The 14,227-nt window shown below is 53.0% G+C and overlaps 1 protein-coding gene across 1 annotated transcript in view; it reads right to left on the bottom strand.

Moving 5' to 3' along the window:
- Nucleotides 1–14,227, bottom strand: part of Cux2 (cut like homeobox 2) — a 190,329-nt gene that overhangs the window by 28,841 nt on the left and 147,261 nt on the right. Inside the window, exons 4-5 of the mRNA XM_032887241.1 lie at nt 12,142–12,220; nt 835–969 (exon numbers count right to left, since the gene is read on the bottom strand). Coding sequence (XP_032743132.1) covers nt 835–969; nt 12,142–12,220 — 214 coding nt within the window. The remainder of the gene's footprint in view (nt 1–834; nt 970–12,141; nt 12,221–14,227) is intronic.

Below are 14,227 nucleotides of genomic sequence, written 5' to 3'. Positions count from 1 at the left end.
TGACACCACGACAGTATCTGTGTGCTTGTGTGTGTCTGGTCCAAAGGAGACTCCCATTTCCCCAAATTCCGGGGATTAGACAAAAGCCAGCATTCCTCGGGAACTTGTGGAGCTTCTTCCCATCTACCAAAAGGACTGGCAGAAGGGAAAATGACTACCTGTGGCGTGTATTAGCACAGCGGGGGCCCACGCCGGCCTCCAGTCTCCTGCACTAGCACAAGTACCTGTGACACATTCCACAGTCCCCACGGTGTCCACAGCAATTCCCACGCCCAGCTCACAGGCTTCCCTGCTCCCAGCCACTGTGTTCTGTATTACCCTGCCATTTTGGCTAGGCTCCTGCTTTTGCCCACGCTCTCTCTCTCCCTCTCTCAGCGACCCCCATCCCTTTGGTCTCCCTTGCTCTGCTCCTGCCTCATGCCAGCCATGTTCAATCTACTTTCTCTGCTCTGGACTCTTCTCCCTGCCCCTAACAGCTCCCTCCTTTGTATCTACAATAAAACCTTCCCCGTAACCACACCACGGAGCGGCCATGTTGTCAGGTTATACAGTTTTGTTTTCTTCTAAACTTTTTTGGGGCAGGGTCTATGTAGCTCAGGCTGGTCCTCAGCTCAAGGTCTCAGCCTCCCGAGTCCCGGAACTCCAGTCACGGCGGTGGTTAGCACTGCTCTGACTGGTTGTTGTGTGCATGAGGCAACAGGCCTGAGAATGCAGCATCTGTGGCCCGCTACCGTAACCCAGTGTCACCTGAGGCGGCAAAACCCAGACCCCGCCCCCCAACCACGAAGGGTGCTCAGGTTTGTCCCCAACATCCTGTGGTGGCATCATTGATACCTCTGACACTGGGTGGCTCTGGGCACCTCTTCCACGAGATGTGCACGTCTCGTAGGCGCTGCCCACTGGGGTCGAAGCTGGGACGCTGCAGTCTGTCGTCTAGAGTCCGCGCCACCTCAACCGACGGGACAGGGTCTGCAGGGAGACAGAGAGAGAAAGGGGTAGGAGAGTGTGGGGGAGGCTCCATGGGCCTAAGACACCCTTCCACAGAAAGCTGGGGGGACAGTCTGTAGGAGCCGCTTGGAGTCACTCACTGATGGCTGCAGAAAACAGAAAACATTTTCTTTTTAAATTTATTTTAAAGACTAAAAAAAAAAAAATTTAACCGTGTGTGTGTGTGTGTGTGTGTGTGTGTGTGTGTGTGTGTGTGTGTGTACATGTGCACATATACAGGTGGCTTCAGAGGCCAAAGGTGTCAGAACCCCTGGAGTTGGGGTTACTGGTGGTTGTTGGCCATCCTCCGAGGGTGCTGGAAACTAACTTAGGTCCTCTGTAAGAGCAGTACATGCCAAGCTGCCTGTGGTGGTCTGAATAGCAATGACTCATGTAGGCTCAGATGGTTGAATGCTTGGTTCCCAGGTAGTGGAAACATTTGGGAAGGATTGGGGGTGTGGCTTTGTTGAGGAGGTGTGTCAATAGGGGTGGGCTTTGAGGTTTCTTTCTAAAGCCTATGCTAGGCTCAATCATCTTTGTCCATTCATCCGTCTGTCTGTCCATCTATCCATCCATCCATCCATCCATCCATCTACCCATCCATCCATCATCCATCTATCTCTCTATCTATTGTTTCAAGACTGGGTCTCTCTATGTCGTGTTGAAACATACTATGTAGTCATCCATCCATCCACCCAACCACCCACCCACCCATCCATCCATCTATCATTTTGAGACTGGGTCTCTCTGTGTCATACTGAAACTTACAATGTAGTCTAGTCTACCCTTGAACTCAGAGACCTGACTGCCCCTGCCTCCCAAGTTCTGGGATTAAAGGTGTTCCACCAATGCCCAGACACCAGGCCCAGTCTTACTCTCTGTCTGCTGCACGCAGACTAAAATGCAAAGCTCTCAGCTATTTCTCCAGCACCGGGCCTGCCTACTGCCACATTCCTCGCCATGGCAATAAGGGACCGACCCCTCCCCCTGTGCCAGCCCCACAGAGTCTCAGTTGACATATAACTGATATGTACTATTGTGGCTGATTCACAAAGAGACCCCCACATAGTGACCACGCACGCGCCCAGGGACACAGAGGCAGTGGAACCACTGTGGGGGCCAGGCTGAGCGAGGGCGCCACCACCTGGTGGGATCTGGTTCCCACCTGTCCAGCCCCTTGCAGTCACCAAACTGACCATGTGGTCTCCTGATACCCTTCACACCCTATATCCAGTAAAGCCTTTACCCCTGGGTGGATGCACCATGGGCGGTGTGACACATCCCCGTCAAATAGAAAAAAACCCACAGCAGGATGTACGCCATCATCTTACACAGTGCCCTCAAGAAGCCCAGGGGGAAAGACGACCTCGCACACAGGGGAAGGATCCCTCCACAGTCCCCTGTGGCTGGCTGGGAACCAACCCGTTGTCCCATGAAGAGAACCGAGGCTCAGACCGTCAGGTGGTGTGATACTGGGTCTCTGATGGGATCTCACGAATGTGGCTGGTCCCCGTGTGTGCATTCTCGGCAGGTGCGCTCGATGCTAACAGAGGTGTCCTGGGCCACAGGTCCTGAGGCCCCAGTTCCTTCTCATTCCCTAGAGCCCCTTTCCTATGGACTCGCCCACTTCATTCTCAGGATTGCTATGCCACTTTGACGAGCAGCTGTTCCTCTCTGTGCCTTACCATAGTCAGCAGCACGGGGTGGGGGTGGGGGTGGGGGTGGGGGTGTGTGATGAGGAACATAGAAAATGGTCCACACAGCTCCCCAGGCCTCAGAACCTACAGAAACCCTAACTATTCCTTCTCCATGATACCCCAGTCAACCTCAGAGGCTATGTACAGGAGCGCCAATGAAAACATGCTCCCCACCCTTCCCAGTTGCTCGCTCAAATGCCCCCTCCTCCAGGCAGGCCTCCACACTGAGTTCATCTTCCAACACAAGAACAGAACCTTCGCAGGTCCAGTACGGCCAGCCCCATCTGTCTGTAAGTCCACCCCCTTAGCCCTCAGTGAACAGCTGCTTGAAAAGGCCAACCCTGCCTCTCCCTTTTTAGAGAACCTGACTTTGGCCCGACAAAGCCTGATCCATTTTTGCCGGCAGAAAGACTCAAGCCACGCCTGCATGGGGACACCCTCGGGTCTGGCTGGAACAAGGTGGTCCCATGTTTTGTTCTTCTGTCTCCTTTGGTGGTGGGAGGCTGGCGGTCCCCTGTCCCGAGGTGAGCAGGTGTAAGGGACTTGGCAAGGGCTCTCCTCTGTCAGCACCCCCCACCCCCAGCGCCTGTCATTAGGCCGGGCCTGCTCAGCGGGGTGTGCCATTATGCCTCCCCGGGCTGGTGTAATTATACATTGACATAATTAACCCAGCAAGTGCATTAGGCAGGCCGGCTAAAAATTCATTTCTAATTATTTGTTGTGTGCGTGCTAACGAGCCCATCTGCACTGCCTTTGTACAACACGAACAAATTAATTTACAAGTCTAGATTTTTTAATAAGTTCAAGGAATTGCTTTCTATTGTGGCCTGTTTTTTTTTTTTTTTTTTTTTGGAGGAGGAAAAAAAAAATAGCACCGGTGTCTGCAGGGGTCAGGGAAGTTAGGTAAACACGGAGCACAGGCTGAGGAGGCCACAGGGCGGGGAACTTCCCAGCTTGGGGCTCAGGGGCCCAGAAGGCCCAGTCAAAGGACCACATCAGGGCAGGAAAGGGCTCCTGTCACCTGCTGTTCATAGAGGCCAAGGACAGCCCTTTGCTCTCCTTGAGGAGTTCCTGGCTGGCTTGTGTGTTTGTTCAGGGCCTCCCCCCACAGGAGGAGGTAGAAGGAATGTGGGCAGGTCTTACTTCTTGGGAAACCTTAATGGGGAGATTAAAATAACATAAGTTGGACCTGGTAGTGAGGCCTGTCAGCTCAGCTACTCTGGAGGCTGGGGCATGAGGATTACAAGTTCGAGGCCAGCCTGGGCCAGTTAGTAAATGAAAGGCGGGTTTTATGGCTCAGATAGTATAGTGCTTGCTTCATGTGCACAGAACCTAGGGCTTCAGCCCTGGCTCCCCATAAACCAAGAGTGATAGTGCATGTTCAAGTCTAGCCTGGGCTACATAAGACCTTGGCTAAGAGAAACAGCAGGGGATGTGGCTCAGTAGCAGGGCCATGAGGCTCTGAGGTGTGTGACTTCAGGGTGGGAAGAGTCCCCCTTTCCCGGGTGGCTCTGAACCCTCAGAGTCTGGAGGGCAGGGGTTGGAGCGCCTGGCCAGGCGCTGGCTGTTGTGGCCACCCCAAGAGCCAAGTGCTCACTGGAGCTCAGGAACGCTGGGCCAGCCAGTCTATAGTAACATTCTATGAAGTCTGGGGGCAGAGGGTGACCCCCACATGTTGTCATCAGTTCCTGGGAGAAATGGTGTCCAGCCTCCTTGCTTTGAGGTAACTCCACTCTGAGGCTCTTGAGAGACCACCCGAAAGGCTCCCCTGGAGACATGCTGGCCCACTTTGTCACTTGCTCTCCAATGCACTACACAGGTGGGGATGGTTTCCAAAGGCTGCCAGCCCTTGGGCCAATTCCTCCATCCTCTGTGGGCCTTATGGTCCCCAATGGGAGGGGGAGAGAGTCACTTGGAGGTGCTCCCATGCCTCCCCCTAAACAAGCCTGTAGTGGATGGAGTCTTCCCAGCCTGTGACCCTTACTGGCATGATAAGGGGCAATGTTGTATCTCTGTTGAGCAGACAGAGCAACTGAGGCACGGGTGACGTACTTCCCCAGGGTGAAGAAGCAATGGGGCAGGGATCCCCCCTCCACCCTCCATTCCTCCCTCACCTCCCACACCTGCACCCAAGGTAGATCTCCAGGGCAGGACCCTGAGCCAGACACTCTGAGACAGTGCCCCCCACACCCCCGGTTTTGAGGCAGGGTCTCTCTGCATCGCTGTCCTGGAACTCACTATATAAACCAGGCTGACCTCGAACTCAGATCTGCCTGCCTCTGTCTCCAAGTGCCGGGACTAAAGGTGTGCACCACCACATCTGGCTGTGAGGGGAGTCATCAAATCCCTCACACCTTCATTCCACCCTAGCAGAAATGCAGAGGGGCCAGGATAGGAGGCGCCAGGTCCGATCCTGACTATGACATTGGCAGGGAAAGTAGCCTAGGGTGCCTTGGGCCTCAGTGATGTCTGACTTCCAGAACTGAGGGGTACAAACTTGTTACAGCAGCCACCACAAGTTCCTGGCTGTTGATCCTGTACTAAGTGCCAGGCACGGCTCCACCTCGCACCCCACACTGCCAGGGCCTGCTGGGTGCTGCGGAAGGCTCAGGCTGTGGGAGCAGTGAAAGAGAGGAGAACCCTGGCCTGCTGCAGCCACTGCTCAGACAGGACGGGGGGCAAGAGACAGATGAGGCCATGGCAGAGAGGGGGTGCCTGTCAGAGATGGGCTCATGTATAGGCTGAGCAGGCAAGACCTGTCTGGGGATGACACTGAGCAGAGCCAGCTTGGTGACGAAGGAAAATGTTCTAATCAACAGGACGCATCTGGAGAAACAGCTCCGGGCAGGCTGAGGAAGGGAGGCTACTCATCTTCTCATTCCTGCCCAACCCCCTCCCCAAACAGGATGTCCACCCAGTAGACTTGCTATCCCAGTAACAAGGCCTCAGGTGAGGAAGGGGACAGGTGAGAGGGGGAGTAGAGTGGCTCAAGGCCTGCTTTTGATGCATGGGTAGCTAATAACAGGGTGGGGTGGGGGCATCCTTGTAAATAACAGGGAAGGCCTGGCCTGTGTCATCTGGCACCTGGCACTGGCCACCTGGCACCTGGTCACCTGGCCACCTGGTCACCTGACACCTGATCACCTGGCTACCTGGCACTGGTCACCTAGCACCTGGTCACCTGCCACCTGGTACCTGGTCACCTGGCCACCTGGCACTGGCCACTTGACACCTGGTCATCTGGCCACCTGGCACCTGGTCATCTGGCCACCTGGCACCTGGTCATCTGGGCACCTGGCGCCTGGTCACTAGCTGATGCTCATGGTGGGAGGCAGGGGCTGGAGAGACAGAGAGAGAAATGTGGTCTCCCCCTCCTCCCTCTGAATCCTCCCGAAGTGGCACACTGAGGATTTTTTGGGAAGTCATAGCCAGAAGGCTGGCCACGAGGCTGCTTAGAAACATATATGCAGAAGTGTGCGCACACTCCTCCAAGCTCGAGCCCAGGAGCAGCCTGCTCCCATCTGGGCTTGGGCGGTGGCCGTGTGGGTGGGTGGCGCAGAGACTAACTTCGATCCAGAGTCCTAACTTTTCCTTAGCAGATGGGCACACGTCCCTTCCTGTATGGCAGCCACAAGCTTCCTAGCTCCCTCTCCCCACCATGGCCTGTGCTGGCTGGTTCAGAGGCCTCAGAGATGGCTGGGATGAGAGGTATTGGTGGGGACAAGGGCAGCCACTGTTAGCTGAACACTTACTACAGGCCAGGTGCTTGAGGCCTGTCTCACTCAAGGTAGCCGGGGATGAGCTCATCTGTTGGGAAGAGACAGCAGCCCAGAGAGGGAGAGTCGGTTTCCCAGGCACAAAACGTGTGTCATAGTGCAAACACGGCTCCGTGTGTGAAAGCGTGTGAACCTTCCAGGGTGGGAGGAGGGGGTCTGTCCTGCTCAGCACCATGCCCCTGTGGTAGGAGAGAGGCCAACCAACAGCAGGTGCTCAATATTTGCTGAATGAGTGGCACAGGGCGATACGTGTGTGCCAGGCGGCAAGCTACCTGTTCTCTGCTGTCTGTCCCACAGGCCCGGGAAGGGGCGGGCAGGGACGAAGCAGCAAGATGGCAGAGAGGGTCCTGGTCCATCCCTGGGCTCAGAGCCTTTCTTCTTCTGCCCGCTCCCATCTGCAGCTCTTTGCTCCCCTCAGCTGTGGGGATTCCCACAGGAGATGCTGGGGCTCTGCTAGTGAGAGCATCCTCTCAGCCAGGACCTCTCCGTCTCTCAGGCCAGCTCTCCTCAAGGACTGGCTGTGACACCCCGCCCACGGTGTGCCCCCTCTTTCCACAGCACAAATCTCCGATAGCCATTTTCCCAAAGCCCTTTGATCTTCAAATGAATCCCACAGTGAGGGTGGACATTGGGAACCACAGGTCTTAGGTTCCAGTACTCTGCTGTGTGACCTCTGGTAAGCAACTTGACTTCTCTGAGCCTACCTTGGAGCAGGTGTATGAGTGAGAGGAGGAGTGTGTGTGTGTGTGTGTGTGTGTGTGTGTGTGTGTGTGTGTGTGTTGGGGGCGGTCACTGAGCTTGTGCCTGTGAGGAGCTAGCATGATGGCTGTCACACAGATAGCACCCAGAAATGTCCGGGCATGATGGCACCTGGGCCTTCCATCTGAGCTCAAATGAAGTCTTTCTCTGTGCTCTTACAATTTCTTAGGAACACAAGCATGAAGGGGGGGAAGGAAGGAGAGAAAGGAGAAGAAAAGGAGGAGGAAAAGGAGGAGGAAGTGGAGGAGGAGGAAGAGGGGGAAGAGGAGGGGGAAGAGGAGGAGGGAAAGAAGAGGAGGAGGAAGAGGAGGAGGAGGAAGAGGAGGGAATGGAAGTAGGGGCAGCAGGGGCCATCATGGTTCCCAGATACATCAAAATCTCTTTTTCTTGGAGGCGAAGGTGGCTTGATCACTAGATGGCGCTAAAATTAAGTCATTTGGGACAAACTCCAAACTAGTGATTTTTACCTCCTGCTTCCATCAAAAATATATTTCACATGGCTTGGATTTAAAACTTTAAGACATCGTAAGAATAGAAAAAGAAAACAATTCTAGCCTTCAGGTGAGAATGTGCTTAAATATAGGACACAGGATGAAAGATTTGGTAAGATCCTTTACTTTCTAGAAATCGTTGCTTGAATGTCTACTATGTACGATATATAAGAGAGGCTATGAATAAAGTTAAAAAAGCAAAAGTCAGTTTAACAGAGAAGATGCCAAACATGTCTACTGGTACCAATGCCCCTATTCCTAATATACAAAGAGCAACGACAAATCAATAATAATTAAGTCCTGCTATAAAGGGAGGAACGGCACAAATGGTCAGCCAGCTTACAGAAGATGCTGCATGACAGTCAATAAAGAAGAGCTGGGAAGACCAACGGGCAGGGGGAAGACAATCTGTTCTCCCCACAGGGTCTGGGACCAAGAAAAGGCTGCAATGTATTTCCCTTCCCACATTTTTCTCTCTCATCCAAGGAGCCCCGTGTAGCAGCACTGAGCCCTCGGCACACGGGCAGCGTAAGGAGGGGCTCAGGGCACCCAGGAATAGACACGTAAGAGACAGACCACACGCTGAGGTTGCTGGGTCCGGAGTCTCACATGCTGGGGGAGGTGTGGCCACAGGGGGGTTCAGATGCCACTCCGCCACTCCGTAGAAGTTGACCCGGGACAAGATGAAGGTCTCTGTCCTCGGAGCTGAGGGTGTGTAAAGCGAAAGCGACTTTCTTCCTTCTTTTGTTCTTTTAGGCTGGGAAGATGCATTAAAAACCTGAAAGCAGCTCCCTACTGCACAGACTCAGTAGCACCCACACAGCTCACCAAGTCTCACTCAGGTAACAACCCTGCGAGATGCACAACGTACAATGGCATCCCTTGACCCAGATGTCCACAAGTTATGGGATGTTCCTCTAAACGCCCAGAGCATCAAACCCTCATGCCAGTCCACCAGAAGGGTCTGCGACCTTCTCTTTTCTAAAGCCCCAGAGACCAGAGAGGGTGAGGCGCCAGGCTCAGGTCACTCAGGACGGAGTCCCTGCAGCAGGAAGCTCTCAACCAGCAAGACACTGCAGAGCAAGGGACACCAGCAGGGAGTTTTAGAAACCCCGACAACAATCAAAGAAGCCTTTTGGGCTACTCACCTGCCTTGCAGTGGGCTCAGCCGAGTGTCCAAGTGTCCCCCTTGGTCTCCCTGACTCTCTTCCTCCTGTGCCCCTTTTCTTTTTCCTATGTTCCAGTCACCAGGTCCCCAGATTCTCCCTGCCGAGGCCGGGCCGGGTCCCCCCACGACTTGGCTCGTGTGCAGTGAAGACATCGGCTGTCAACACGGCGCTCTGAAGCCAAGGGGTTTAAATCAAGTCTTCTCTCACAACAATGACATTAATTACGCTTTTAACACATTTTACTGGTTTTTTTTTTTCTCACTTCGTGCCACATCTGTGCGAACAATATCCAAAAGATTTACGGTTTTCTTCCGTAATTACAGATACACGGACTGCGCACTTATCAAAATACTTGCTGAGCAATCAGCCCGTGTCTCGCTGCCTGCCAAGGACCCGTGCTGGCAGCAGCCACTCATTCAAACGGAAATGTTGAATCAGGACTTGGGTGGGGGGAACTGCGACAAATAATTTGCCTGTCAAGACATAGACCAAAGAAGAGTGGGTGCATCCCGGCTGCATAGGGGTGTGTGTGTGTGTGTGTGTGTGTGCATACGCACACACACACACACACACACACACGCACACGCGCTCCGAGCCCCCCAAAAACCTCCGCATCTGACATTTGCTTCTCGTGTCTGCGGATAACATTTAATGAGCACAAAAATACATCTTCCTGATTCCCTGAAGAAATCATTAAAACACTGTGTTATTCTTAAATGTCTCGAAAATGAATTAGAGCCCCTAAAGGGGCTGTTTGTGTGGCTCGCCTCCATCCGTTAAGGTTCCTTGTTTTCCAGCTCCGTGACAGCTGGGATGTGGCATCCCCCGTCTCTCTCCCTCCCCCTCCTTCACAGGAGGGGACCTGGGCAGTCACAGCCAAGGAAGTCAGCATTGGGCTCTCCAGCCTCCTTGTGACCTCTGAGTACCCAGGCTTTGGGGACGGGAATGTGTGAAGCAATGAAGATTTTTCTGGAAGGTTCTACGCCAGTCTCTGTTCTTGGCTGGACTTACGACTGAGTTAAAACAGCCTGGGGTCCAGAAAGATGACGGGTTCAAGAAATGAAGTGTTCTTTCCTCTGTGCGTGCATGCATGTGTGTGTACGTGTGTATGTGCATGCCTGGGTGTACACACATGTGTGTGCTGTGTGGAGGTCAGCAGTCCTCAGGTGCCCTTCCTCAGGAGGAGTCTACTTCTTTTGTCTTTTGAGACAGGTCTCCTATCCTGTCCAATAGACCGGAGGCTGCCTGCCCATGAGCTCTGGCAATCAGCCTGGCTTTGCCTCCCTGGGGTCACAGCCTTCGCTGCCACACTCAGGACTTTACCTGGTGGTAGAGGTGGGACCTACACAAGCATTTTAGCCACTGAGCCACCTTCCCAGCTACTGCATTTTGTTGTTGAGACGGAGTCTCACCATGTAGCCCAGGCTAGCCTAAGCCTTCCAAGTGCTGGGATGACAGGTGTGAGCTACCACATACAACTTGAAGCCTCGCGTGTGAAGCAGGGCAGTTTACTGGAATGGTGGCCTTGTGGCCCCAACACCTGCTGTGTGAGGGGTGGGCAAGGGCCAACAAACGGGAAGTGGTAGGGGCCATGTATTTTCAGGCAAACATCCTTGTAACGGTCACACTGTCATGACTCACACCCAGAACCCTGACCTCAGAGATGGCTGACTCCCAATGGCGGAAGGCTGCTGTGTTCACCTGAGGTGATGTTCGCCTCCCTCGTGGCCTCTGGCTGAAATGAAACCATCTGGTAGCATTCAGCTCAGCTACAGTATACTGCTGCCCTGCTTCCCTAGAGTTCTAGAATCTTCTCTCCCCACAGGAAACCTGTACTTCTCCTCTGCCCCCTGATGTCTGTCACAGTAGACCTAGATGCCTGTTCTAGAAGCTTCCTTCGAACATAATCACGTGCTGTCATAGTGACATGGGCTCTGTGTTCCTTCTCACGGCTGACTCGTAGTCCAGTGGTATCTGACAACAGATGTGAGCACATGCATGCACTTGTGTGTGTGTGTGCATGTATGTTTGCATGTGTGCCTGTGTATGCATGGTGTGTGCATGTATGTGTGTGTATGTATGTTTGTGTATGTGTGGTATGTGCATGTGTGTGTATGTGTGTCTCTGTATGCATGGTGTGTACATGTATATGTGTGCATGTATGTTTATGTGTGGTGTGTGCATGTATATGTGTGTGTGTGGTGTTCGGCTCTAACCATGGTGAGCAGGCTGAGGGGCTGACTCCTGCTGAGCTCACGTTGTGAGGGGAACTGCCCAGTTTGTTCTTTGGCCAGGCTTCCCTCAATACTGAGACTCCAAGGTTGGCTGTGGGAACAGGTGTCATTATTTATTCTTCTGTTGCCCCTGCTGGCACAGTCAGCTGTGGCCCTGGAAGGGTCCCCTGGGGCAAGATATGGGTAAGGACACCTAGATGAGCATCCCAGAGCCATCGTCCCAACCACAAGGCAGGAAACTCCATAATGGATGGATGGAGGGAGACATGAGGTAACTTCACAGCAGGCCGGCTAAGTTACACACACACACACACACACACACACACACACACACACACACACACACACACCACACCACACCACACACACCACATACACATCATACACACACACCACACCACATACACACCACACACACACATGCATACACACCACACACACTCATCACATACACACCATACAGACACACGCTCACACACCACATACACACCACACACACCACACCACACACACACACACCACACCACACACACACACACACCACACCACACACACGCCACACGCATACACACCACACATACTCATCACACATACACACCATACAGGAACACGCATGCACACACACACCACATACACACACACACACACACACAACACACACACACACACCACACACACGCACACCACACACACACACACACATACACACACACATACACACACCACAACCCACACACATACACACACATACACCATACACACACACACACCACATAAACACCACATACACACACACACACACCACATAAACACCACATACACACACACACACCACATACACACCACATACACTCATCACACAGACACACACGCGCACACACACAAGCACTCCTCCCCATCCTCCCCTTGGGTTCAGTCCTGGTTCCCAGACTCTAGCACCAAGAAGCCACCGCTGTATCTGTGTCACCCACTCAGGATGCTCCTCAGTGGCAATTATTCAATTACAGAGCCCGAGAGCGTCTCCTTACCTGGCGCTTCAATTAATTGCTTATAAACACTCAGGAATGCCGCCTCTGCCTCCTGACTTCTCTTACTGAGAGCCACCACCTTTGGAAAGAAGAGAAAGTGTCACGTGGAGCCGTGGCCCTGGTGCAAGGAGACCAGTATCCTTTTGTGCAAAGGATCAGGGTGGGGGGCGGCAACGATGGGGGCTACAGGCTGAGGGCCCCCACATTGAGGACTCTGAGCTCAGAGCCCAGCTGTGCTGTGCCTGGCTGTGTGACCTTGAACAAGTCACTGCCCTCTCTGTTTCCTCATCAGTAAAATGGTGGTGGTGTGTGGTGGCTAAATCATAACAGGACCCACTTCCTAGGCTCCCTAAAAGGATCTACACACGGAAAGGCCAACGGTAGGTCATTCATAACATTGGTGCTGTCGAGTTCAAACAGGACGTGGTTTGGGAGAAAGTGGGACATGCTTGGCCAGTCTTGTGAAACCGTCAGTTCTGAGAAGGCACTAACAGCTTCGGCTGACATCCGAGTGATCGAGTTTGTGTGAGAATTCCTGGTATACGCGCGGTGCTCAATAAATCCTCCTTGGCTGAATGGCTGGACACACAGGAGGCAGTCGAGTGAAGAGGAGCTTCACTCACTGTCCTTCCAGTTCTTCTCTTGTTCTTACTCTGCCAATGACTCTTTGTGGAAGACGGGGGTCACCTGCACATGTGGCCTGGTGACTCCCAGAGGCCTGGCCGCAGGAGGACTTCTAGGCACGGGACCCTCTCATTTCCTGGTTCAGGCAGTGAAATCCAGCGGCCTTGATCCCAGCTCTTGCAGTGAAGAGTCCTGGGCCTTCAGTGTCTGAGGCTAGCCCCTGGCAGGCACCGACGGCAGTCACTCATCTGCAGAGTCCAGTCTGGCTGGGGCATGGTGGGCAGCAGTGAGACACACTGCCGGTTATGTATCCACCCAGCACCTACTTCCTGCGTGGACTGTTAGTGTTCTCTCCGAGCTGGCATTTCCCATAACTCTCAGCGACGAGCTCAGAGAGATAGGGGGATGGATCTGTGGCCAAGGTCTTCCTTAAAGTCAGCCCTCAGAGCTCTTTCTGGTGCATTTACGCTCCCAACATAATTATTTTTTTCTGAGGGGGGCAGGATAGGATCTTACGTAGTCCAGGCTAGCTTCAAACTCACTCTGTAACTGAGGAAAACCTTGAACTCCTGGCCTTCTTGCTCCCCGCCCCCCCAACATTAAGGTTACAGGCATGCACCACCTTGCTTATTTTATGTGGTGCTGGGGCTCGAACCCAGGGCTTCAAGCTAGGCTCACACTCTAGCAACTGAGCTCCACTCCTGGCCCATCGACACCATTTAGCAAATAAACAAATTGAGTGCACGATACCAAGTCAATGCCAAAATGGCATCTGGGTGCTTTCCAATGGCCGTTTGAGTCTAACCTGTCCAGAAAGGTAGACACCAGGGGTTCAACATGCAGTTTCTGCATGACCAGCGGGCAGGAATTTACGTGAATCTTCACACTTCTATTTCCCTGACGGTAAAGGGGAGAAGTTAATCATAACTCCTTCAAAGCAGTCCTAGAGTATCCAGTGTTTTAGCTTCTGGTAGGCCTGGGGCCTCATAGATATGTTTACAGCAAGGTGACCAATTTCTTCCCTTGCTGTCAGTTCTGAGTGAACATCTCAATTGTGTTGTTGCTCTGGTGTTTAAAAAATGAAATAACCTAAGAGAAAACCTGCCTTTCGCAGAGGAAAACAAACCAGTGCACCAAGGAAAATCACACTCAATGTTGAGGTTTACCCTTCAAACATGGCTGCCATGCTGACCAACATGGCTGCCATGCCGACCAATATGGCTGCCATGCCAACCAATATGGCTGCCGTGCCAACTGATATGGCTGCCATGCCAACTGATATGGCTTCCACGATACCGAATATGGCTACCAGGCTGCCCAATATGGCTACCAGGCTGCCCAATATGGCTGCCAAAGACCATAAAGTGTGGTTCTTGACCATTTGATCCACGGGGAGTCCAAATCAAAGCGTATAAGGAGCGTGAAATACACCCGGATTTCAAAGACTTAGCAAAAAAAAAAA

This window comes from Rattus rattus, chromosome 16 (assembly GCF_011064425.1).
Source record: "Rattus rattus isolate New Zealand chromosome 16, Rrattus_CSIRO_v1, whole genome shotgun sequence".
Taxonomy (NCBI): Eukaryota; Metazoa; Chordata; class Mammalia; order Rodentia; family Muridae; genus Rattus; species Rattus rattus.
Note: the sequence above shows the minus strand (reverse complement) of the source record. Positions and strands in the feature narration are given on the sequence as shown.